The sequence below is a fragment of the Diceros bicornis genome, chromosome 28 (assembly GCF_020826845.1).
Source record: "Diceros bicornis minor isolate mBicDic1 chromosome 28, mDicBic1.mat.cur, whole genome shotgun sequence".
Lineage (NCBI taxonomy): Eukaryota > Metazoa > Chordata > Mammalia > Perissodactyla > Rhinocerotidae > Diceros > Diceros bicornis.
In genome coordinates this window covers 31,794,830-31,818,726 of record NC_080767.1, presented here as the reverse complement: position 1 = coordinate 31,818,726, position 23,897 = coordinate 31,794,830, and the positions used below count along the sequence as shown (strand labels likewise).

Below are 23,897 nucleotides of genomic sequence, written 5' to 3'. Positions count from 1 at the left end.
AAAAATCTAAGAAAATGATAACATTTGTGCTGTTTTCTTTTCCCCATCTTGGTTTTGAAAGTTGTCCATTAGTTCAAATCACAGTGGTACCACATTCTGTAATTTTTCTGGACGACTATTTTTATTCCTAACTGTGAGAATTGGCCCACTGGGTAACTTCTCAGGATTAACAAGGTACTGGGAACTGGCGGAAACCCTTTGAATACACACCCTTTGTAAACTCAAGTTGAAAAATAGAAAGCTAAGAATGGCAGGAAGAAAAAGAAAGTACCCAAACAAAGAAAATGCAGTGGAAGGCTGCCATGAGAAATAACCAGCACAGGGAAGATTATTATTTCCAAAGTAGCTTGTTGCCTAAAGAAAAAGTTAGATCTTCTTAAGACTAGTCCAGAGTGTTATAAATGCTTTGTTAAAAGCCATCATGTAATATTTAAGAGAACAGAATAAAACAGAAACACCACCAAACCCCATTAAAATCCATTATATCATATCTTTACAGTATGTTTCACAGAAATAAATAATTTTTTTGGTTACATTTTGCTCTTAAAAAGCCAGCTTGTCAGAAGTGATTTTAAAGATTTCATTTTTAAAATCCCCTAGGATAAAAATCCAAAAGAACGAAAATGAAATTTAAGGGTGCTATTCTTAAAAGTGAATAAATGAGGACTGGAAATCTCCCTGAGGTAAAATTATTCTCTCTTAATTACATTTAACTCTTGTCATTTGTAATTTAATTTTATATGTTTTGGAAGTAGTAGAGTTGCTTAAGTGAAAAGATAAAGAATAAGACTTGTAAGCCTGTGGAAACAGATGTTCTTGTGTTTGGGCAAGACCAAAATGGTCCTACAAAAATCTGCAAACTGGAAATTTTATTTCAATTGGTCATGTTAAATCTAACAGCATTTCTAATTTGATAGAGCCAAAAAAGGTGATTAAAAAAATAAGAACAATTACTTTGTCTCTTAAACAATAGCTTTGTCTTTTAAAATCAAATACTGTACCCATCTTAAGAAACGCCTCACAGGAACTCTGACAAAATAAAAAGAAGGTATGTATAGTATTCTTAGGCTGAGATTTAATACACAGACTTATGGGTTACCATAAATTCTCTGACACTGTATGTAAAGTTGTGTGTGTATTTTTCCAAGGAGAGTGTTTAGGGATTTTAACAGATTCACTAGAATATGAAGCTTCAGGAGGGCAGAAATTTCTGTTTTGTTCACATGCATCTCTAACCCCTAGAAGAGTGCCTGACAAATAGTAGGCACTCAATAAATATCTGTTGAATAAATGAATTCTCAAGGGGATATATGATACACATAATGTTCAGAGCCATTTATCTCCCATTGACAAATTCATTTTTATAGACTAAGCAAGAATAACAAGAGCTAAGGTGGATCTGTAGTCACTGTTCTAAACACCTTATATATAGATAGATCATATAGCTCTATCTTAACAACCCTTCGCAGTGGGTTCTATTACTTCTCCCATTTGACAAATGAGGAAAGAAGTTAAATCACCTGGCTAGAAAAGTGAGGAGCTGAGACTGGAACCCAATTGGCTTTCTAGCCCACATTCTTAACCCAAATAAATACACTGAAAAACTAAAAAAATTCTCTTATCAATTGTGAGTGGCATTTATAATTCCTAATATGCAAAAAAAAATGCTTTTGTCTTCTAGACTCTTATAACTAAAATTGACATGGCACAGACTTTGAAAATGTGCTCCTTCTTTTTACTCCTATGAATGTGCTTCCTTCTTAACTCATATGAATGAAGGCTGTTCAGATTTATGAAAAAGCAGAAATAACTAAGGCCCTAGTAACAGGTAGAGAAACTTATTATGCGCCTAAACATAAAAACAAAGTGAAAAAAATCTTAACATGTTGCCCTTCAATAAGTTATTCAAAGAAAAGGCATTTTCCCTAAATGCTAGGTGGCCTCCAACATGTATGGTAGGCCATACATGTTTTTATCCAATATTTCAGATAAAAAAAAAATCAGTAATCTTTCAAATATTCCAAGTTTTATTCTTTGATTAGGGCTGACCACTTTCAGACCGCAATATCTTCAAAGAACCATCTTCACAAAATTGTGCTAGTGGCATGTTTTAAGACCATTAAAAAAAAAAGAAACTGCTATAGAAACCTTGTTATTTCATGGTGGTGAGGACACCTCCTACCACATTACTTAGTGTCCCTATCAGAAATTTTGTTTCTCCTAAAGAAATGCGGGTATTTTTTCCCCATGGGCAATGATTAAATGTCCATTTTTATTTTGGCCCCCAGGAAGCTCAGAACCAAATTCGCAGCCCAATCTTAAACAACACAGGACCGCGTGGCCTGTATATCTGTGTATTATCTTCCTGTTCTACCTCTATTTTCCAAATCTCTTTCTTACTTACATTTTTCTATTTTGTTGAGTTATAAATATTCTAATAATATTCTAATATTAGAATAAGAATTCTAATAATTCTCAATTACCTTAGTAATATGAGTTACAATGTATTTATACAAAACAAATTAAAGCCCCTTCATTTCGTAATTCAATCAACAAGAATTCTATAAATAAATATCTGATTGATGTGCTCACTTAACACTGACAATGCAAAAACATCATCTTAAACTCAGATCCTAAGGACATAAAACACGTGTACCCATGCAAACATATTTTGACTTGTCCCTATGTGGCTAACACCACTGCTCTTTAAATCTTTCAACCCGCAGTGCTGTTCTTCCCCACCAATGCGATAGCAAGGATTTTAGCGGAAACTAGATTTGGAGGCAGATGTTGCTTTGTATGTTTATCCTAGTGATTAGCTCTTGGAGGCAAAAATCATAATTCCAGTAAAACTGTCATGGAATAACACTTAATAAAAGACTTCAAAAGCTGGACCAAAGACAAGAAACTGATCTTTAACATATTTAAATAAATGAAACACTATGTAGGTATTCAGTAACTAATGTTTTAAAATTTTCATTCTGAACGCATCAAACACATGCTCCAACATATCAAACACAGAGCAAACTGGAACTAGATTTTCACAAACATGGAGGTAAACAGGAGGCATTTCGGAATCTGGCTGCAACTATGCAAAGACAAGTTGGACTTCCGACAAACGAAGAAGATGGAATTTAGGTGCTCTCCCTAGGTCACATAATGTAATGGACAGAACACTAACTCTAGGGTCAGACAGTTCTGTCTCTGAATTCTGCCTCCCCCACTTTAACTGTGTGACCTTGGACAAGTCACTTAACTAGTCTGAGCCTTAATACCCCTACCCAAAATTTACACAATGGTCCCTGCCTCACAGAGTTTATGAGAAGCAAATGATACTATATGGAAAGCAGGTAGCATAAGGCCTGTACATGAGTGGCAGCTCTTTCCCATCATACTTGAGATTTATGATGTTGGCGTATTTCCAACCTTGGGAGAGAAGCCAAGGGACAAAATGTGTATTTGGCAAATTTTCCTATGTTTGGGACTTAGTGCCCCGTGGGGAATCTGTAATTTTAGATAGTGTGCAATTCAGAAATCCATTCTATATTACCAATATCATAATTTATCATAACAAAATGAAATTATAAAGAAGACAAATCAAGCGGCAGAAAAACTGACACAAAATATAAATGGTGCAATAAGAGTGTTTTCTTTTAACCCATGAACCATGCTAACACTGGAGAGCTCACTATGAAATATCTTTGCTGATTATCTTTTTTTTTTTTAATCATTTCTCAGAGGCAATAATTTTGGGTTTCTCTATTATCATTGCCTCATTTAGTAAAGAGCTCTTCCATTTCAAGACAATCAAATAACTATACCAATCCCCAAGGTACTAATCCTTACTTATTCTTTTTCCCTTTCAATAAAGAAAACTACACCAAACATGACAACTATGTACTATAATCAATGAACTGCCAAAGAATCTTTATTACAAAAAGCAGACTCAGAGAGCAGGCTCCAGAAGCGTTTGCCAAATAAGCACCTCTAACTTTAATACATACTTTAGTACTATATCCGCTGAATAGTTATATACTTACTATGTTGAATCTATAGCATACAATGTAATAGAAAATTAGATGACTTCTTCAGAAAAGACAGCTTTTTAATGAAATAATGTACTGCTATCACATTGTTTCAATCCAAATATGGCATTATAGTGCCATTCTAAAAATAAATCTAAGTCCCATGTGACATGCAGCCTTTTAGCTATGCTCATTTCCTTTTAGGGCTCAAGTTTCCCACAGGAAAATTATTCAATGTTTGGCAAAACTGTCCCAAATCATGTATAGATAAGGCATAAATGCTAACTGTACTGTCAACCTTTTCCTGCTTTGCTATTGTTGATTTTCCTTCATGGTAATCCATCATGGAGAGGCTCAAAGCAGAAAATACTCAAGAATTGTTACCTGACAAAAGTGAACACAAAATGTGCTGTTTTGAGTAAAAAGGTGTGGAGGAGGTAATTTACGAGTCAGCTAAGTTTGAACACACAAAATTATTGCAAAGTCATATTCCAAACAAATGTTTCTGATAACTGTGATGACTTCCAAATACTTATTTCAATTGTATTATTGAGCAAAACTGCACATCGAACACCCTCTTAGTACAGCTTGATACATATGGTATTGTTTGACATATTCCTTGCTTAAAGATTTTATAAAGCATTATATGCCAAGAATAAAATCTTCTCAAAATCACTCACTCATAACACACCTCACACACACACAGGATCAAGACCCACATTCCTCAAACTATGTTTTTATATAACCAAATCAATCAAATTCTGATTTCTAAGAAAATATTTATGTATGTTTCATAATGCTTAACATATACTCAGTTTTACTTTAAAAAGTTAGTTTCTTTTGAAAATAACAAGTCTTCAGTCAGAGATTTAAGTGTGCCTATTGAGTAGCAAAAATACACAGCAGCTGTAAAACGGCAAGATGTATTAAAATATGACTTGACAACGCTGCAGAGTTCACTGCTCTCATAAGAGTTAACAAACATTAAATGAGAATTTGTGTTTGAATGATACTAGTCACAAATATCTCCATCAGTGAATTGCTGAACTGTATTTAGAATTCTGGAAGAAGTGTGCATTCAGACACATTCACAGACTATAGGTATATGTCCTGGGTCTCAACGTTTATCTTAATTTTATATTTTTATATAGTTTTCAGGCAAAAGTGATGTTTCCTTGAGCCCCAATGTATAAGAAAAATCACATTTAAGATTTTAACTTTTCTATGAAAGAACAAATCTTAAGAAACAATTATCAAGAAATAAATACTTAAATATTTGTAAGTTATCTTACTTCATCATTAATGTATAAAGATGTAATGACTGGGATCTTTTTCTGTTAACCTAAAAACTTAAAACCGATCAGCACACAGGTGTAATACCAGCCAAAGTCTACTATTAGTATCTACGTAATAATGTCTTACTTAATAAGTAGTAAGAGCCCTCCTGGAATTAAATTATTTTTATGTTCTTCTAAGTAAAATTCTTAGGAAACAGCAACTTTAAAAGGTACTGGATAAGCAGTGATCTTTAATTTTATTTAAGCAAAAACTTCACCCTCCATTCTCAATAGTAGTAGAAACACTATAAATACCAGTGGAGGCATTCTACAATCACCCATTTCACATATTTTTATTTCCCCTAACAAATATTTCTGAGGTGGTTGCCAGTGATCGAGAGAACTTTCTACTGTTCTCTTGATTGACTAAAAGTACCAATGGAAAGACTATTTTTATTTATTTTATTTAATACACACCAAAATCTGAACACTTGTTTACTTTTTTCCAAACCTGCTGCAAACTCCCATTTTCCACTTCACAAATGCTGAACAACCCTTCGGACTTATTTTGGTGGCATGATTGAGTCTAAGAGAGGTCTAGGACCTGGATTCTAGTCCCAGTTCTGCAACTAATTAACTACGTCACTACTCTGGGTCTCCCTTTCTCCATCTGTGAAAGGAGGAGTCTCGACTATGACTTCTAAGGGATCTTCCAGCTCTATCACTTCAGGATTCTATATTTATGTCATTCGCCTACTCAAAAATCTTAAGTCCATTTCTAATTCCTAATTAGAATCAAACCCCTCAGCCATTTATTCCAGACCAGGTAGCCCTAATTTATATTTCTGACCTTACTCTTCATCATACCTCAACCTGAAAGCTCTGGTTCATCCATGCTGCCCTATTCACAAGGAAGATAGCAGCACCAGCTAACATGTACTGAATGCTTACTGAGTGCCCTGGTAAAAGCTTCACATGCATTAGCTCATTTAATCCTTACAATACTTGTGTAAGATAGTGCTATTAGTTAAAACAACAGAGACTAAGAGGGATTATGTACCTTTCCCAGGTCTCACAGTTAGTAAGCAGCAGGGCTAGGATTCACATCCAGGTCTGTCTACCTCTCAAGCACATACTTTTAATCATTATATATTATATGGTCTCTTTATTCCTTAACTATATGAATGGCCCCTCTTCATCAGGCCTTTGAAGCTTAAAACACCTTTTGCCACAATTTTATTTTTTTCCTACTACAACTCATTTATAAAGCTCAATTAACGTGATACCTCTTCATCACTTCAGTCCCAAATTTCCTTTCCACTGTTAACCTATTAAAGCTCTTACTGTAAGCTCCAATGACGTATTCCTTGATGAAGTACATCTAAATATATGTAACAATGTCTGAGAATTGTATAGGACTAATCCTCCTGAAGCTCATAATATAAAAGCAGGACAAAATACATAAAACATCAGTATCTTGATGGAGCAAGCCATCAATGCAGGTCTTGAGGGGTTTATGATTCCCTGAGAGAAGGAAGCCCACCAAGTCGCTCCACATTCACCCAGGGCCTTTCCTCTGAAGGTATATGCTGATTTGCAGCAGGCCCTGGAAGTCACCGGGAGATTCTGACCTCTATGTGACAAAGAAATGACAGCAACCATCTTTTACCCAGCTCCTGTGATGCCACCGTGCACAATTCTATATACTTAAAACATGCTAGTATCTAATTTTCACAATAATTCTAATGAGGGGGTATGATATGATTCCATTTTACAGAGCAGAAAACCAAGGGCCAGAAATTCCAAAATCCATGCTCTTTTCAATACCTTCCTCTTTATCTCAGGGGGAAAAAAAAAGGGATCCAAGAGTATAAACTAATGCAGTAACAATGTAAAGAGCTTTATTATTAATGTAACATGCATCTGCTCTTGAACCAACTCCTATAATGTTGGTGTCATCTTCACTTATTCTTCTGAAGTTCAGATAGATTAAGATTACCTAATAAATTGCCAGAACTAGGATCTAAATTTTGTTCTAACTCTATTTCCATTGCTCTGTAGGCAATACACATCCTCAGTACAATGATGTTAACAATACAGGATGTTATCATAATGTAAGCAGGAATGGTTTCAATTCCTACAAATATCATGTCATGAAGAAGGAGAACTTTTAAAAATGAAAAAGCCTTTTGAGTCAGATTCTGTTCCTCAGGGGCCAATGAAGACCGAGACCCACAAATGTCCTTTAAAAAAAATTTTTTTTTGGTCTAGCTATAAATAAATGGCTTCAGTGGGGATTTCCCCAGTCTTTCTGGAAGGAACTTCAGAAATAAATCATGCTGTTGAGAGCTGTAACTTTTGCTTTTTCCCGAAAATATTGTCTAATTCAACTCAACACGTATTTGTTGAAAACTGATAGACACAAAATTTGAAGTTTTACTTTGAAAAGACTCATACTTTTGTATTTTGTTCAAAGCCAATACAATCTTTTTGTAACGAGCCAATAACTCTTTCATTAAGTGACTACAGTCATGGTAATTTAACATAAAGATGTGCTTTTGCTTTGCAAAGGGCTTTCTTATGTCATATTATTGTTTGATAATTGTAGGTCACTTTCTTAGGGTCTTTTGTCTATTGATCCTTTGGGTGCCTTTAATCCTCTCCAGCTGGGACAGTTTATGTCAATCTCATTCAAGGGGTGGGGGCGGGGGTGGAGACAAGACTATAGAAATCCTATTCTACCCAGAGCCTAGCCCATCTCATATACTACCTTGCAAGGAAACCCATCTAACACACATCTCCTCACCTATGAACACCACACAGTACTTCGCATTCTTCTCATGATCTCATAATGCCAGGTCTGGTATTATAGACATATACCAATCATATACCAGTACACACATACACATTATATACATACACACACACTCGTTTTCATGTATTCCTTCTCATGATGTCAAAGAAAAATGCTTTCCAGTGTCTGCTGTCTTCTCTTGGTAAAAACCAAAATTAAAAAAATCTAAAAAAATCCAAATAGATACCTATGAGGCATAATGATGTAGTAGATTAGGAATCAAAAAGGTCGTACAGCCTCAAAACTCAGTTTCCACAACTGTAAAAGAAAGATGATATCCCCTTTGCCTGTCATCATAGGGGGATGAAAGGACATGAATAGAAAACTGCTCTGTGCACGGCCATAGGTAATACAGTGCGATGATGCTCTCATTCTCTACTTCAGTAATATGCTCCAAACCTGCTGCTAAAATACATTTGCCTTTTCCTAAGTGTGGACTTTGCTTTTCATAAAAAATAATACACCTACATAGCTGTGAAGCTCAAATGGTACACAGCTTACAGTGAAAAAGAGCAGACCCCTCACTCCTCCCTGCTCCCCAGAGGCAACCATTTTCATCTTTCATTTTTAAGCTATTTGTTGTTTCTTCATATTTCTGAACAAAATACTTAAATTGCTATTTTCTGGTTTTTTTCAGACTTTTTAGTATGGGAGATGATACTGTAGCTCTGTTACAGTCCCCAACCCCACCCACTCTCCACACATACTTCTATTCCCCTCATCATGACTCTCAACATAATTCTGCTACAATTTTTGGTTAAATCAATATTGTTCATAACTGAATCAGAGTATATCATGATTAGATTTCCCTTCAATTTTCTTTTTCTGAAGTTACTAATTGCCTAATTGTTTTCTTTCCTTCAGTATTCTATGTATCACCAATTCTTCTCCTACAAACCTGACAGAATCGTAAATTCCTCTCAATTATCTTTTTCCAAAGATATACCTCCTAGTGCCCTCCTTCCGTCTGCTCCAATTTGAACTAGGTGCTTTCTGGGTCTGCGCACATCTGACTTCTTAGAGCTTTCCTTCCCCATCTCTGTGGGCATTCTCTTCACCTCTCTCCTGTGTCGGAATTCCTGTTTCCTGAGTTCTCTATCTTCCTCTTTCTTGATTTCATCCCTCATTCTGGGGAAGCACATCCTTCAGTAACTTCCTGAGAAAGTATCTAAGGCAGGTAAATACTTGGAGATGCTGTATATCTCAAAATGGGTTTATTTTACCCTCACACTTGAATGAAAGTTTGACCGGACGTAAAATTCTAGGTTAAAAATCACTTCTCCTCAAAATTTTTAAGTGATACCCCATTATCGTCTTGCTCCAATGAGGCGGTAAGTCCAAGGCTATTCTGAACTCTGCACTGTGTTTCCACTCTCCCGGATCCCTGCTCCAGACCAAGATGATTTTAGGATTTTTCTTTACCCCTAGTGTTCTGCAAGTTTATAATGATTTGCCATCATCAAGTCTTTTTACCACATTAAGCTAGTCCTTTTCATTATGGAAACTCATATCCATCAGTTCTGGAAATTTTCCTTGTGATATTTCAGAATTTCCTCCTTTCTTTTCCTCTATTCTGTTTCTGACAATCATGCTAGAAATTGGGCCTAATTGTCTTGCTTTTTATCTACTTTATTGTCTTTTGTTTCACTAGCCAGGCTACTTTAATGTTATCTTCCAACTTTTCCGATTTTTAAAATTGTCAGATGATATATTAAATCTCAAGAGCTCTTATTCTTTTTTTTTTATGGCATCCTATTCTCCTTTAATGGGTCAAAATCTTTTCTGAAAATATTACAGTTGGATTTTTTTTTTTTTTACATTTTCTTCTGTGACTTGCGTTGCTTCCGTTTCCTCTGATTTCTTTTGTCCTAGGCTATTTTACGTGAGAAGAATTTCTCAAAAGACCAGTGATCTCTGGCTGACCATTAATATTAAAAGAGGAGTAAAAAACTAACTGGAAGCTCTGTATTCATGGGTGGAATTTGTTGACTGATGAGCTGGGAAGGTGCCTGGTTTGGAAGCCCTCAAATATCAGTCCCCAGACTGGACTCTTCATCTCCTGCTTAGAAGGTTAAGGCTGATTGAGAGATTCTGGGAGTGAAGAGACTGATTATCAAGGAGACTATTTAATAAAAATAGGTGGACTTTCTCTTGACACTCATGTTTTCAACAAGGCATCTTAGGCCCATCCTCAGCTATGCCTGGCATCCAGATGTCTGTGATTCAACCTCTCCAAAGAGTAAATCTCCCATATTCTGCTGGGATGGTGAAAAAGCAGTTGCCTGCTTGGGGCAGCTTAGGATGGTAATCAAGATGGCATGGAGTGGAGGAGTGCGGGAGGTGGGTGGTGATGGTATCTAAATGTTTCTTATATAAACTTTCTAACAATTCTTTAGTTTTCAGATATGCAGCTTCGTACCAGTCTCTGCCTGTACAGACATCTCGGGAATCCAATTCCCAAGTATTTACTGGGTTCTATGGGCAAATCAGCTTGCTTCTTTTTGCCCCTCCCCACTTCACTTTAGGATTCAGCTTTCTCAATTCTGCTGAGTCAGTTACCACTTGTCCACTGGATTTCTATTTTCCAAAATTTTGTTGGCTTCATTCATCTGCCATCATTTCTACTCCTTTTCTTTTCGTCCATATATGTTATACCTTTGCTATTCTTTTCAGTGGAGTTAACAGAAATAAATATGCATATTCAATCTGCTATATTTAGTTAAGAAGTCTATCATATGTTTTTAGGAGTTAGCTTATATATTGATAAGTTTCTTAATCTCTCGAAGCCTAAATTTTCTCACCTGTAAAATAAGGATAATAAAAATAACTACCTGACAGGTTCCTGTGAGAATTAAACGCAGTAAGAATGTAGGCTTTAGAGCCAGAAAGAACTGGGTTGGAATCCCAGATCTTCTACTTATTAACTGTGTGACTCTGACAACTCTAAATCTCAGTCTCTTCATCTGTATAATGGGGTTAATAATAGTCTCTAGCTCATACAGTGTTGAAAGGATTAAATAAGACAAAATTTACAAAATTCTCCTGAAACATAATAAGCCTCAATTAACATTATATCGTTGCCCATAATGCTTCCAATATCTATAATTACACACACACACCCCCTCCATTTTAGCCTATTTAAATCTTATTCATTCAGGGCCTGGCTGAGTGAAGCCAAACTCCAACTCCTCTGGAAAAGCAACATGGTTTAACATAAGGGCAATGGATTAGGAAGTAGGAAGTCTGGGTATTATCATAAATAGACGTGTAGCCACTGTACTGGTTTCCTGTTTGTAAAGAGAGAGAATTAGACCAAAGGATCTCTAAGGTCTTTTACAGCTCAAATGTCTGTCCCCATCCTCTTTGCTAGACATGATCTGACATTCTATATATTTAATGTTTCAATGCTAATTACCTGAGATTATTAATTTTTATAGATTGTGTCATATATCTTGCTTTTCCAACTAGATAGTATATAGGTGCTACATGAAAACCAAGATGAGTTGCTCCCCTGAACTAACATAAATAAAGCCTTCCTTTGAATATTAAATCATAAAACAATGTTTTACGGTAAAAGATAAGACCAGTGATATAAAATCACCTCAAAAAGAAAGAATGAGTACCAGGCTTAGAAGACTACAAAGGCTTGCAAGGAATTTACTAAAAGACAAGTAACAAAAGAAGTTAATTTAAAGAAATAATATGTCAATTAGAAGGCAGGTTGGTCAGTACTGGAAGCAGAGATGATTTCAACTTGTATTATGATCTCAGTGACCGAGTTTCCTGATTGTGGAGATGTGACATTGGGCTTAGTCTGCTACCAGTAAACGTTCACATTATAGAATCATATTCTGAGATTCCATCCTCACCAAGCAGCATTCTGAATACGGTTTGGCTTCCCATGAAGATCTACCAATATGGAAAGACTGCTCCCTACTGCTAGCATTTTTTTTTTTTAAACTAATAAAGTGACATTATGATTTTATACACTGGCATCATGTGAACTCACCCCAAGAAATAGATCCATGGTGTACCACCTGTCCCATCAGTAGGCCTTGGTAAATTCCTCCAGATAAAGTCACTCTGTGAGGTTTTTTGAAACACAGATAATCACAGAATTTTTCCATATGAAACACCCAAAAACTATAAAGTTCTACAAGAAAGGAATCATGTGATCCTTCTTTGTATCTTGAGGCCAGCTAGCAATCCTGTCTGGCATATAGCACAGCTTGCTGCATAAGAGCTTCTTGATTGCTTCTGAAACTTTCCCTAAATGCCAATGTTATTGCATAATACAATTTTCCACACCCAAGAGCAGTACCATTTGAAGCACCTCCCTCCAAATACATGACCAATAGCGTGTTAAGAAAAGTAAGGAAAGAAAGGGAAGACAGAACTAGAAAACTAGTCAAGACAGAAAGGGAGACAAAGCAAAATCAGAGTTAGAACAGTTTCTTTCATCAACCTGTTCTATAGTTCCTCTTGTCACTGATTTTTACAGCCCACCTTATCTGGATCCAGAGCCAAGAAGAAGGTGTGATCCAACTACATATTTCTTATCCATGCTGTGAGAAATGGGCAGTTTGACAGCAGTGCCTGAAGTTCCCTGGGACAAGGCTCCAGGGTTTCCCGGACTAAAGTGACCTAGCTTACAGAGCAGGCACATTCCCACACTAGTTTGTTAGTAATAAAAAAAGATATTATTGAGAGTCGAGAATGGCTCTGACCAAAGGCAAAATTGCTTATGGGCTCTGGACAACCTTTTGAACATCACTGCTTTATAATGACTAGAAGTAATAATTACAAAAGGGTCATCCATTAATTCTATAAAATTTACTAAAACTTCTGCTCTGAGCCAGGTCCAGTACTAGATTTGGTGGATAAAGATATGAAGAGACACTGTTCCTGCCTTCAGAAACTTTGCAGATAAGTACAGGAAGTAAATGAAAATAGTTTTATATTGAATTTAAAGCTACTGTCATTTTAGAAAGGTGAGGATTTATCAGCCTCTCTTCTCAAATTTGGGATTGCTAAGTAGCATGGAATAGTCACATAGCATTGAGCTTCAAAGATCTTAACGTGGAGGAATACTACATCATTCTGCACAACTTCCTTAGATGTAAATCTATGGCAGAAACAAATAACAGTACTCATTTTTATTTGCAAAGCACTTTACATTTTACAAAGTACTTTTATATCCACAATCTAATTCAATCCTCAAAGTAACCCTATGAGGGATTAAGAGATTATCATCTCCTTTTATGGAAGAAATTAAGTGCTTAGAGAAGCAACTTGCCCTTACGGACTAGTTAATTAGTAACAGTAACCTAGATTATTTGATTCTCAGTTCAAGGTTCATTTTAATCATATCATGATGCCCTTTCGTCACCCAAATTTTGAAGAAAAACCAAACGACTCATTTACAGTCATTAGAAATGTCTAGAATATCCCAGGGTCTCCAAAATATATTAATAATATGTACATTTAATATAAAATATTTAGTTTTTCTTCAACCTGAAATGGAAAAATTATGCAAAAATCAACATAGAGAATGATTTATGAAGACTTTAAAAAAATCTCATAGTGCCATGATCCTCCCATCCTTAAACCTCCCCAAATCTGATCATATAACAATAAATTCTGGTTTGCCAATAATTTATTTCACAAATCTTTTATGATACAAAAACATAGTCAGTGAAATTAAAGTATTTCCTACAAAGCTACTGTGCAGATTTTTCAATCAAACCTGAAAAGCTGAGGAAACTCTCCCAGAAACCACTCTACCATCTGGGAGCCTGTAACCCTGACCCTGTTGCTTCATTTTCAAGTTCAAAGAGGTGGACAATACATTTATAGTACAAAAATTCAAGTTTTCCCAATCCTTAAAATACTGAGACCATTATTCAAGTAAAAAGGAAAAGCCACTATAAAAGGCTCAACAAGGAATTTATCCAGAAGTAAAGCTTAAAGAAAATCCTTTCCAAAACGGAATTTAGAGTGAGTCAATAGGTCCATGAAAATTCAAATATCCATTCTGGTATAAGATTGTTCTTTCATTAAAGCAGAGCATTGTCCTTTTGTAATTGCTTTTCCACTCTAAGAGGAAAAAACACAACTTCACTGAAATCATTTTATAAAAACACACAACTAATTCACAAATATAACAATAAGTATAGTCTTATTTTAAAATTTACTATGAAATAATTTCAACACAATCACCAAAAGCTTATGCTTCCTCTGATATCAGTCATATACCATATAAAGTTAAATGTGCTGTCTTGCCAAAGCCCAAGGTAACTGAGTCTAAAAATATACTTTTTTCTCATTCTGAACTAGTCAGATTGGTATTTAAACCAAACGTCATCAAATGGTGCATTAAATATGCCAGGATAAAAAGGTTAAACACAAACACTCTAAATGTATCACACAGAAACTGCCCCCAGCCACAGAAGACTGTATGATTGCATCCAAGAGTGTCCCCTCTCCCCAACACACATATATACAGACACACACACACGAAAATTAAAACAAAAAAGCACTATAGACAATGAGTGTGAGAATAAAACTGGTATCTGAAAGAAACCTTAAAGTTTATACAGTTCAATGAAGATAAGATAAACTGGAAAAACGTCTCATACTAAGCAAGTATCAGTGGTGGGGGGCAAGGGGCTTTATTTTTCTTTAAAATTACTATATCTACTTAGTTTCTACTTCAGTTTTAGGATGAGAGACTGATAAAGATTCTAATGGGAAAAAAATGCCTCTAATAACATCTAAATTTGGTATTAGGACAAAAACGTAAAAATCTATGAACAAAAGCTTATTAAAAGAGTTGTCTTTCCAGTCACTAAAAGACCAGCTCGATGAGCGATTTTTAGAAAATTAAACAGATATCTTCGCTTTTCCATTCTCTCAAGATGAAACCCTACTGGAGGAAAAATTTAAAGGGCTCAGCACCCCCAAAAGTAAAATCTACTGATTTAACATTAGTTTTTTATAAAAATTAACTTTTTAAATGTTCCCATATTTGCTGAACTGAGAATTCACAAGCGAACCGTGCAAATTTGAACAGGTTACATTCTCCAACATATATGAAAGAAAGGAAATCTTGATTTTTTTAGGTCTGTGCCACTTAAAGGGGAAATGTGCATAACTATATTTCGTAATCCAACAGAAAAGGTCTTCCACTTCAAATGGCAATTTAACAAAGCCACTGCGAACAACTTGCAATTTCAATGAGTTCGAAATTTTTAAACAGCTTAGAATCAAATTTTCTAATATTAAATATAAAGAGCAAGCAAGCTTTTGGGAAAAATTCAGAATCTGAAGTTTAAATGTTTATGTAATACTTATTCACTTAAAATGAAAAAGTTTAAATAAATACTTTTGAGGTTAAAATCAAATCGATATCTAAAACCTAAAATCATAAGAATGCTGCCCTTTATTTTATAAAGTGGTAGGAGGTTTTCTAATATCATGACAAAAAACCAAAGCATATCTGCCTGTTTTATAAATATCCATGTCCTTTCTTGGATTCAAATACCCACTTTTACCCATGTCCCTTGGGTTTCTTCCATCTTCCATGTCACTGAACACTACTGTCACACCCAGATAACAACATCTAGCCAAAGGCAGAGATCACATAAGTCCCCTAAAGACTTCCAAAACATTAAAACCAGTAGAAAAGTAGAGGAAATACTCTCATGCCTGGAGCTGCTGGGAAATCCTTCTCTCTTTTTAGAAAAATAAACTTCTTGCTCTAAAGATAACCACTTTTAAGAACAAAACATCTCTAGATAATCACTTTTAAGAACAAAACATCACTACTGCATACAAATACACAGTACTCTCAATTAATAATTCTACAGAATAATAAAATCCTACAGATTTTGCTAGTACTTTGGCTTAAAAAAAAAAGACTATTAAGGAAAGAACCGTATCTCAAAGGATTTTTTTCCAGAAAGAGAATAGCAATAAGAGAGACTTAGATTAATCAGAATTTCTCCTTTTCTCGTTCAAATGTGGGTTCCTTAACACTAACTAAAAGAATGCTTTCAAAAGAATTAGTTGCTACTGTATTAGTTGATTCCATTTAACCACAAATTTAATCTCAATCCCCTTCTATTTTAAAAACAAGATAGTTAAATGTACAGTATATTTTATGACTCAGTTGCTTAGGACAACTTTCTCCCTGATATTCTCATATTTCAGAAGTCTCTGGATAAAATGAATAGAGAAGACTCAAGATATATTTTTATATATTTTCACCATAAAAACGGCATCCATCAGCCTATCATTTAATTATCTTTCAGCTTATTAAAACATATTTTGCTATCAAAGAGAAATCTAACTAAATTCAAATATTCTCAACACACACACAAAGGCACGGCAAAAATACTGCAACACAATCACTTTCTATGCACATATTTCTTTAGATCTCCATGAAGCATAGCACAAAAAGTAGCCCAGTTTTTCATAAACTGTATGATTTACTACAGTTTTGCTGCACAGTTCATCGCAAGATTCTAAAATTAATGTTTAAGTGTTCACATTATTCACTGTATTGAGAATTTTCTCAAGAGAATAAGACAAAACGTGGCTTTTTAAATGACAGTGTTGAAATTTGCAGTGTAGTTATACTTTGGCATACATAAATTAAAAAACCCTGTTAATTCATCACTGTATTTTAATATTCCGTTAAAAGAAATCAATTGCATGTGAAGCCCAAGCAGCCGGAAAGAACCCAGAAAAGCAACAAGAAAACGATGACTTCTAAAAATGCTGACGCTTTCCACATTCAGGTTCAGTCATGCCAGCTGGAAAGAGGTGTTAGACATGGCTTTATTCATTTTAAATCTGAGAACTATAGTCATTTCCCACATTACAAAAATTGATACCAAGAGCAATTTATCTTCACAGTCCTGATTCTTCTGATTGAAAAGCACTTTTTTAGAAAATCATTTCTGCAAACTTAGAAGGTATTTTGGATGGACCATTTGTTTGCTATTGCTTAGAGTCAAATTATTTTGTCCCCGATTTCCTACTGAACTCGAAATACAAAGAGATAAAAAGGAAAAACACACACACACACACACACACAGTGACCCAATATCTGAACCACTTCAGACATGGCATCCATTAAGGGGGCCTTTGTTCCTATCCGTGTAAGGGTCCTTAGCTATGGTCTGACTTGCACAAGAGGTACACATGGCCCCTGAGAGGCGCTTTAGTCCCCTTTGGAAGACGCTGTTGGAGAGACTATAAATGACACAGTTGCAGAAACTGTTACTAATAGCAAGCCAGGTGGTCAAGAAGGATGCGAAGCGGTTGCTGTGGCCAGTGGAGCTCTCCAACAAGAAGTAGATGATGTATGGCAACCAGAGGATGTAAAATACACTAGTAATTCGGAACAGGACCATGGCATAGCGCTTATCGGGACAGGCCTGCACCTCCCCAGTCTCCCCATTCTGGCTGCTGAAGCGGGCTTGCCTTTCGCTGATTTCCTTTGTGTGCTGTTGGCAGATTCGGAAGATGTTGAAATAGGTGAAGCACACAATGAGGGCTGCTGGGGCATATAACATCATCACGATGAACAGGGTGAAGTAGGGGTCGGTGTGCCAGGACTCCGCACACCACTGAAACACATCTCCATGATATCCAGGTTTGCCCCAGTGGAAAAAGGAAGGCAGGAAGACCAGAGTGGAGTACAGCCAAATCAGGAAAATACATAGGCGTAGTCTCCAGGGCGTAACCAGGGTATTATAGGTTAAAGGTTTAGTGATGGCAATATATCTATCGATGCTGATACAGGCCAGAGAGGCCATGGAGACACTCTTCAGAACCGATACTACAAAACCAAATACCTGGCAAGTCAAGGACTCCTTTACCGGAAGGGGGTAGTGGAGGAGAGATAATGAAGGGACCAGGCAGCTTACCCCAACCAAGAGGTCAGCGTATGCCATAGTCTGAATAAAATAACTTGTAGTGTGGTGGTTCAACAAAGGTGCACAGTGAAATACAAAAATCACAATGATGTTGCCAGAAATAATCAATACAGTTAGAAAGACGATAATCGACACTTCCAAAATGCAAAAATCGACAGTTTCCAAATAGCCAAATGCCAAGAGGCAGAAAGGGCTGCTGCTCTGATTACCATCCAAGGTGGAGTTCATCTTGAGCTCAGGAGTGATCTCTCACTTCATGCTGCCGCTTGACTGCTGCCAACAGTTCAAAGGAGCAGCTGCTGTCATTGCGGTCAGCTCTGTGTGTTTGTAATAATGTCAGAGGAGCCTTAGTCCCCAAGCTCCCGATGCTGCTGCTCTGGTGCATTGCCTGCAGTGCAATTCCCCTTTAAATCCTTGGAATAGGGAGAGCCAGCAGCAGTTATCTGGCCAGTCCCAGACGAGGCCATAGTACCAGGTTTACCATACACATAGCACACTGGGGAGGTAAGGCAAACTCTGGGTACAATGTCTTCCGGCCAGTGAGGGTAGGGGGTAGGGGCAGAAGAGAAGGGAAGAAGACTAGGAGCTTCAGCAGGAGTTGTAATGAGTCTCCTCTGAACAGCTGATAGAAGAAAAGGAGAGAGTATTTTACATTTGCATCCAATGCCCTAATCAAAGAACCTGGCTAGCTCAGGCTGGTATCACCCCTCCCACTCCATCCCACCCCACCCAGTACAACTATTCATGGCTACTCTCAGTAGCACCCCACATAACTGATCCTTACTCTACAGAGGAGGCGCACCACAGCAAGCTTTCATGATCAACATAAAACAAAATCAATGGCAGTCAGATCAATCTACCCCTATTTCCTTTCATTTGAGCCTTTTGGGGGAAAAAAGGAATCTGCTTATAGCATTTCTGAAAACATTTTACTATAACAACCACTAATAAAATTAGCTAAGATAACTTATTTTCTTCATTGATTCCAATGTAATATTTTGCCTCTGAAAACATTTCAATAGAATTTATCTGTCTAGCTTAATTCAGAGTGTTACCTGTAATTCTGCATGCTGCAATCCAAACAAAAGCCACAGAACATCCTTAACAGAAAGGCTTGCAAAGCAGGAATGTGCCTCAGCCCCGTTTACTGCAGCACTGAGACACAGAGGGAGGGGATAAAGGAGTAGGAGGGGAAATAGGGAGAAGAGGGGGCTTGGGAAAAGGAGGAAGCGGGGGAGGGGAAAGAAAATGCCTGTGTGCGCACACACTCCAGCATCTTTAGCAGCTCATTAGAATTCATCGCCATAAAGGGGCTCCCCGATTTCCAGACTGCACAGTAGGGGAATAACTTAACATGCCTGCAGTACAGTGTTTGAAAGCTGTTTCCTCGTCTGTCTGGAATCCCCCTTCTTGTAGATGAACAGAATTTAGACAGCTAGTAAGGAGAAGTGGTAGTAACCCGGACAGAGTGCCAGCCAGGAATTAGATTGAAACACACTGCCAGAGGGTAATGGTGAGGGGAAATTCCTATTTTCTTGTAGCATTTTCCCAAGGAACAAAGAGCAATGTTAAAGAATGCAAGTGTGTTAACGGTGCACGGCAACTGAGGAACCAGCTGCAGAAGTTCTAGCTAGAAGGCTAAATATTCAGCATTAATTTTCTCTCATGATTCACTAGATATTGGCCAACATTAAGAAAGATGACCAAAATAACAAGGAAACTTAAAATTCAGTTTTTCAAGAGAAAAATAAAGAAAATCTCACCCAATCTGAATACTGCAGAAACAGCACACACATAGAAGAGGAATTACACTGTTCCTGTATTTGACACTATGCTCTAGTTCTGAGATGCCATTTCTTGCCTCTAGCTTGCTGAGCAGTACACAAACACACAAACAAAAGATGAAAAAGTAAACGTATCCATTTCCACCCAGGCTTGAAAATTACAGGAAGTTTCATGGTACAAATTAGCCTTTGTATCTCAGAATACACAATCTTGTTTGATCTATACATATATTTCCTTTTTAAAATAATGCAACCTCATGATTAGTTTTTTTGTAAAAGAACAGAGTAACTTTTTGTATATATATGACTAGAAGGAAATACATTAAAAATCAACTCTATTTTTCACTAGATGGTAGGATTACAAGTGATTTTTCATTTTTTCTTTTTGGTCTTTCATATTTCCTCAATTTCCCAATTCTGTGTATTATTTCTATAATCAGATTTTTTTAAAAAACAGCCAGAGTAATACTATACGACTTGTCCCTTTTGGTAAAGCTAACAAAAAAACCTGGCTGCAAGATGTTCTCCCAGAGCCACACTGAAGGGATGATGCCAGGTTTAAGTCACCTACTTTATGGGGCTCAGTTCCACTTTTCCTTATGCCATCACAACAATACTCCTTCAGATAGTCATTGTTACTCAATTTAACTCTAAATGGACCCTCAGAGCCCCAGTTAAAAATTCTTACAGAATGAGAATATAACTAGATAAACCACACGAAATTGCCAATATTTAACCAATTTATTTACAGTTAAATATTTTCTGATCTACAAAAATGGCAACTTCTATACGGTCCAACCTAATAATAAAAAATTAAGATATCAAAATGACAGAACTAAAAAGGAAACAAGGCAGAAAGAGAAAGGAAACATGAAACAAAAAGGGAAAAAGACTGCTCAAATTATATTTATTCTTCTCCCAACTTATTCAGCGGCTTAACTAGTACAGATGAGCAAGGATCAACCTCAGTTCTTCAAATTCGTAAGATTCACTTCTGGGCACTATCTATCACTTATTATTTGGTAAAAATGAGCTTTAAATGCTGCTTTATTTAATTAACATATTATTTTACTGCAGCTGATGTGGGTATATTCATATTAGTGTCATTCCAAAACCAATGTGAGGTACTTTGACTCATCTTTTATTCCTCCCTCTCCCTCACCTCCCCCATTCATTCAATCACCAAGTGTCAAGGATTTTACCTCTGAAATTTCTCTCAAATAGCATCTCTTTCTCTATGCCTTCTGCCACTACTCCAATCCAAGTCACAATTACCTCTTGCCTGAATTACTAACAGGTTTCCCTGCAATTAATCTTACTCCATTCTAACTCAAGTAACCAGAATCATCTTTTTAAAACTAACAGTGATAATACAAATAACTAAGCAGTAATTTATACTTACTAGGGGCTATGAATTGTACTAAGTGTTTTCATGCATTATCTAAGCTACTTTTAACAACTCTACAAATAAGGTACTACTATCACCCTATTTTATAGATAAGGAGACCAAAATCTAATGTTAAATTGCCCAATGTCAATGGCCTGAATACAGTAGAACTAGGATTTGAACCAAGACAATCTACCTTTAGATGGACACTCTAAACTACTTTGCATACTGCCTTCTAAACCTGAATATGTGATTTGCCTGCTTAAAACGCCTCAATGACTTTCTATTGCCTGAACTCTTAAATACGCCTTATTTAAGCTTTCTATGATCTGGCTCCAGCTACCTTCTCTGGCCTTATCTCCTTTCATACACTATGAAATTGCCAAGCTCGTTCTCACCCTTGGGCACATGTTTTCCTCTCTGACTTTTAACACCACACACACCATGCAGCACCCTATCCTACCCCCAAAATCCCCCCTGGAGAATTTCTGAACAAGAGACTTTTTGAACCCTTAACTGAGAAGTCCTTCTTGTCATTTACAACACAGCAATATGTATTTCCTATAATTCTCATGTAACTTTACTGTAATTGGTTAATTAATTGCCTATTTCCCTCATTAGACTGTAGTCTCCCGCAAACAAGGGAACAGGTATATTTTATTTATGGGCATATCCACAAGACCTAGCACAGGGCTGGCACCAAGTAGGATTTCAAAGCTATTTTTGGTTGACTAAATAACAAATGCCTAATTAAACAGCATGCAATTCTGCCTGTAGATGGAAAGATTTTTCATATCAAACTCTAGTATGATAACTGTTTACTTCACCTCTAATTATTGGGTTGATACATATGAAACTGCCGATTTGTAGATCAAAAATTGTCAAGTTATCAGCAATTTTAATATGATCAAACCTAACACGTTTCCAGTCTTATAATTCAGGAAACCTTTAGATCTCCCTGGACAGATATGACTTACAGAAACCCACTAGAGGGGGCATGACTTTACAGAGATGGGATATGGGAACTTAAAATTATCTTCACAAATAACAATTTGAAGGAACCTGATCTTAGTCCATTTGGGCTGCTATAACAAAAATACCAGACTAAATGGCTTATAAACAACAGAAATTTATTTCTCAAAGTTCTGGAGGCTGGGAAGTCCAAGATCAAGATGTTAGCAGATCTGGTGTCTGGCGAAGACCCACAGCCATCTGTCGCTGTGTCCTCACATGGCAGAAGGGGCAAAGGACCTCTCTGGGGTCTTTTTAATAAGGATACTAATCCCATTTATAAGGGCTCTGCCCTCATGACCTAATCAACTCCCAGAGGCCCCACCTTCAAATACCATCACATAGCGGGGTTAGGATTTCAACACACAAATTTTGGGGGGCCCCAAACATTCAGTCTGTAGCAGACCTACTACAGCAACTGCTACATGGGAGCAGACAATATAGTTCTAAAAGTTGACTCACAGCCTATTTTCTTATAGAATCAGATAGCAAGAGTACTCAGTCGTGAAACAGTAGAATCACGGGTTATTTTGGGCAAGACTCAAACTCATTATCTAATTTTCCAGAATGTTAAAGCTTAAAGGAAGATCAATCATTTACTTCAGCAACCTCATTTCAGAGAAGAGGAGATGAATGGTCGTAGGTGCAGAACTCCATTTGAGTTCACATAAGCTAGTGACAGAGTTGAAACTAGTACTCAGGCTTCCTAACTCCATGGCCAGATCTCTTTTGGCTAAACTGACCTCCTTTTCCTGTGGTATCCACAGGCAGGTTCTTATGATTAAACATTACTGAATCCTTGACTACTACTAAATCTACCGAGAGAGATTTTTAATTAAAAACAAAACAATCTGAGTAATAATGAAATTATAATTAGATATTTAAATTATTTTTTCAGATGGCTAAAATGCGGCTGGGCCTCCAGAGCTTACCTGGGACAAACAATTAGATATGTAAATATTGGTTATATGGGCTTGCTACTACTTCTAGGTTTGGGATAAAAGCTTGAAATTCACGGCAAAAGATTCTTACCGCTGAAGTTTATCACTAAAATCACTAGAGAAAACAATGCAAATAGGTTTCAGAAAACACAAGGCTGACTGGATGGAAGGAAAGAGAAACATCAGAATATGTTGCTATTTCATTATTCTCTCATTATTAAAAGGATCCATTAAGGAAGCAGTTTTGATGTAAATTTTTGCTACTAAGCAAAATAAATAAAAGGAACAGAATGAGTCATTGACATAAAAGGTGAAAAAGAACCAAAAGAGAGAAAGGCCAGAGAATGATTCTGAAAGTTGGAGACCAGAAAGTGCCTTCTTTTTCCTCTATCCTCAACTCCAATTTATTTGATTCACCAGGCCCAAACAGGTATAGGTCTTACAACTGGAAGTAAGAAAGGCCATGGGAGACCCCGTGGATCACTTATTAGGGTTTCTTCTCCGTGTCTGTCTGACAAGTTCTATCTAGAAACCAGCATTGAGGAGCCATGGTCAAAGACCAGAAAGAACAGAAAACAAAGAATCTATGAGTATTTGGTCTGTAGAAATTCATTCCATGAAGCCAAGCGTAGCTCAATATCAATAAGTCTATCACATGTTGATAGATTATATAT

At 36.5% G+C, this 23,897-nt stretch overlaps 2 protein-coding genes across 7 annotated transcripts in view; both read right to left on the bottom strand.

Moving 5' to 3' along the window:
- Nucleotides 1-23,897, bottom strand: part of RABGAP1 (RAB GTPase activating protein 1) — a 159,525-nt gene that overhangs the window by 48,564 nt on the left and 87,064 nt on the right. The gene's annotated exons all lie outside the window — the stretch shown is intronic.
- GPR21 (G protein-coupled receptor 21) lies at nt 15,554-18,781 on the bottom strand. The gene has a single exon (XM_058523993.1). The coding sequence runs from the start codon at nt 18,326-18,328 to the stop codon at nt 17,279-17,281; it is 1,050 nt and encodes a 349-aa protein (XP_058379976.1). The 5' UTR covers nt 18,329-18,781; the 3' UTR covers nt 15,554-17,278.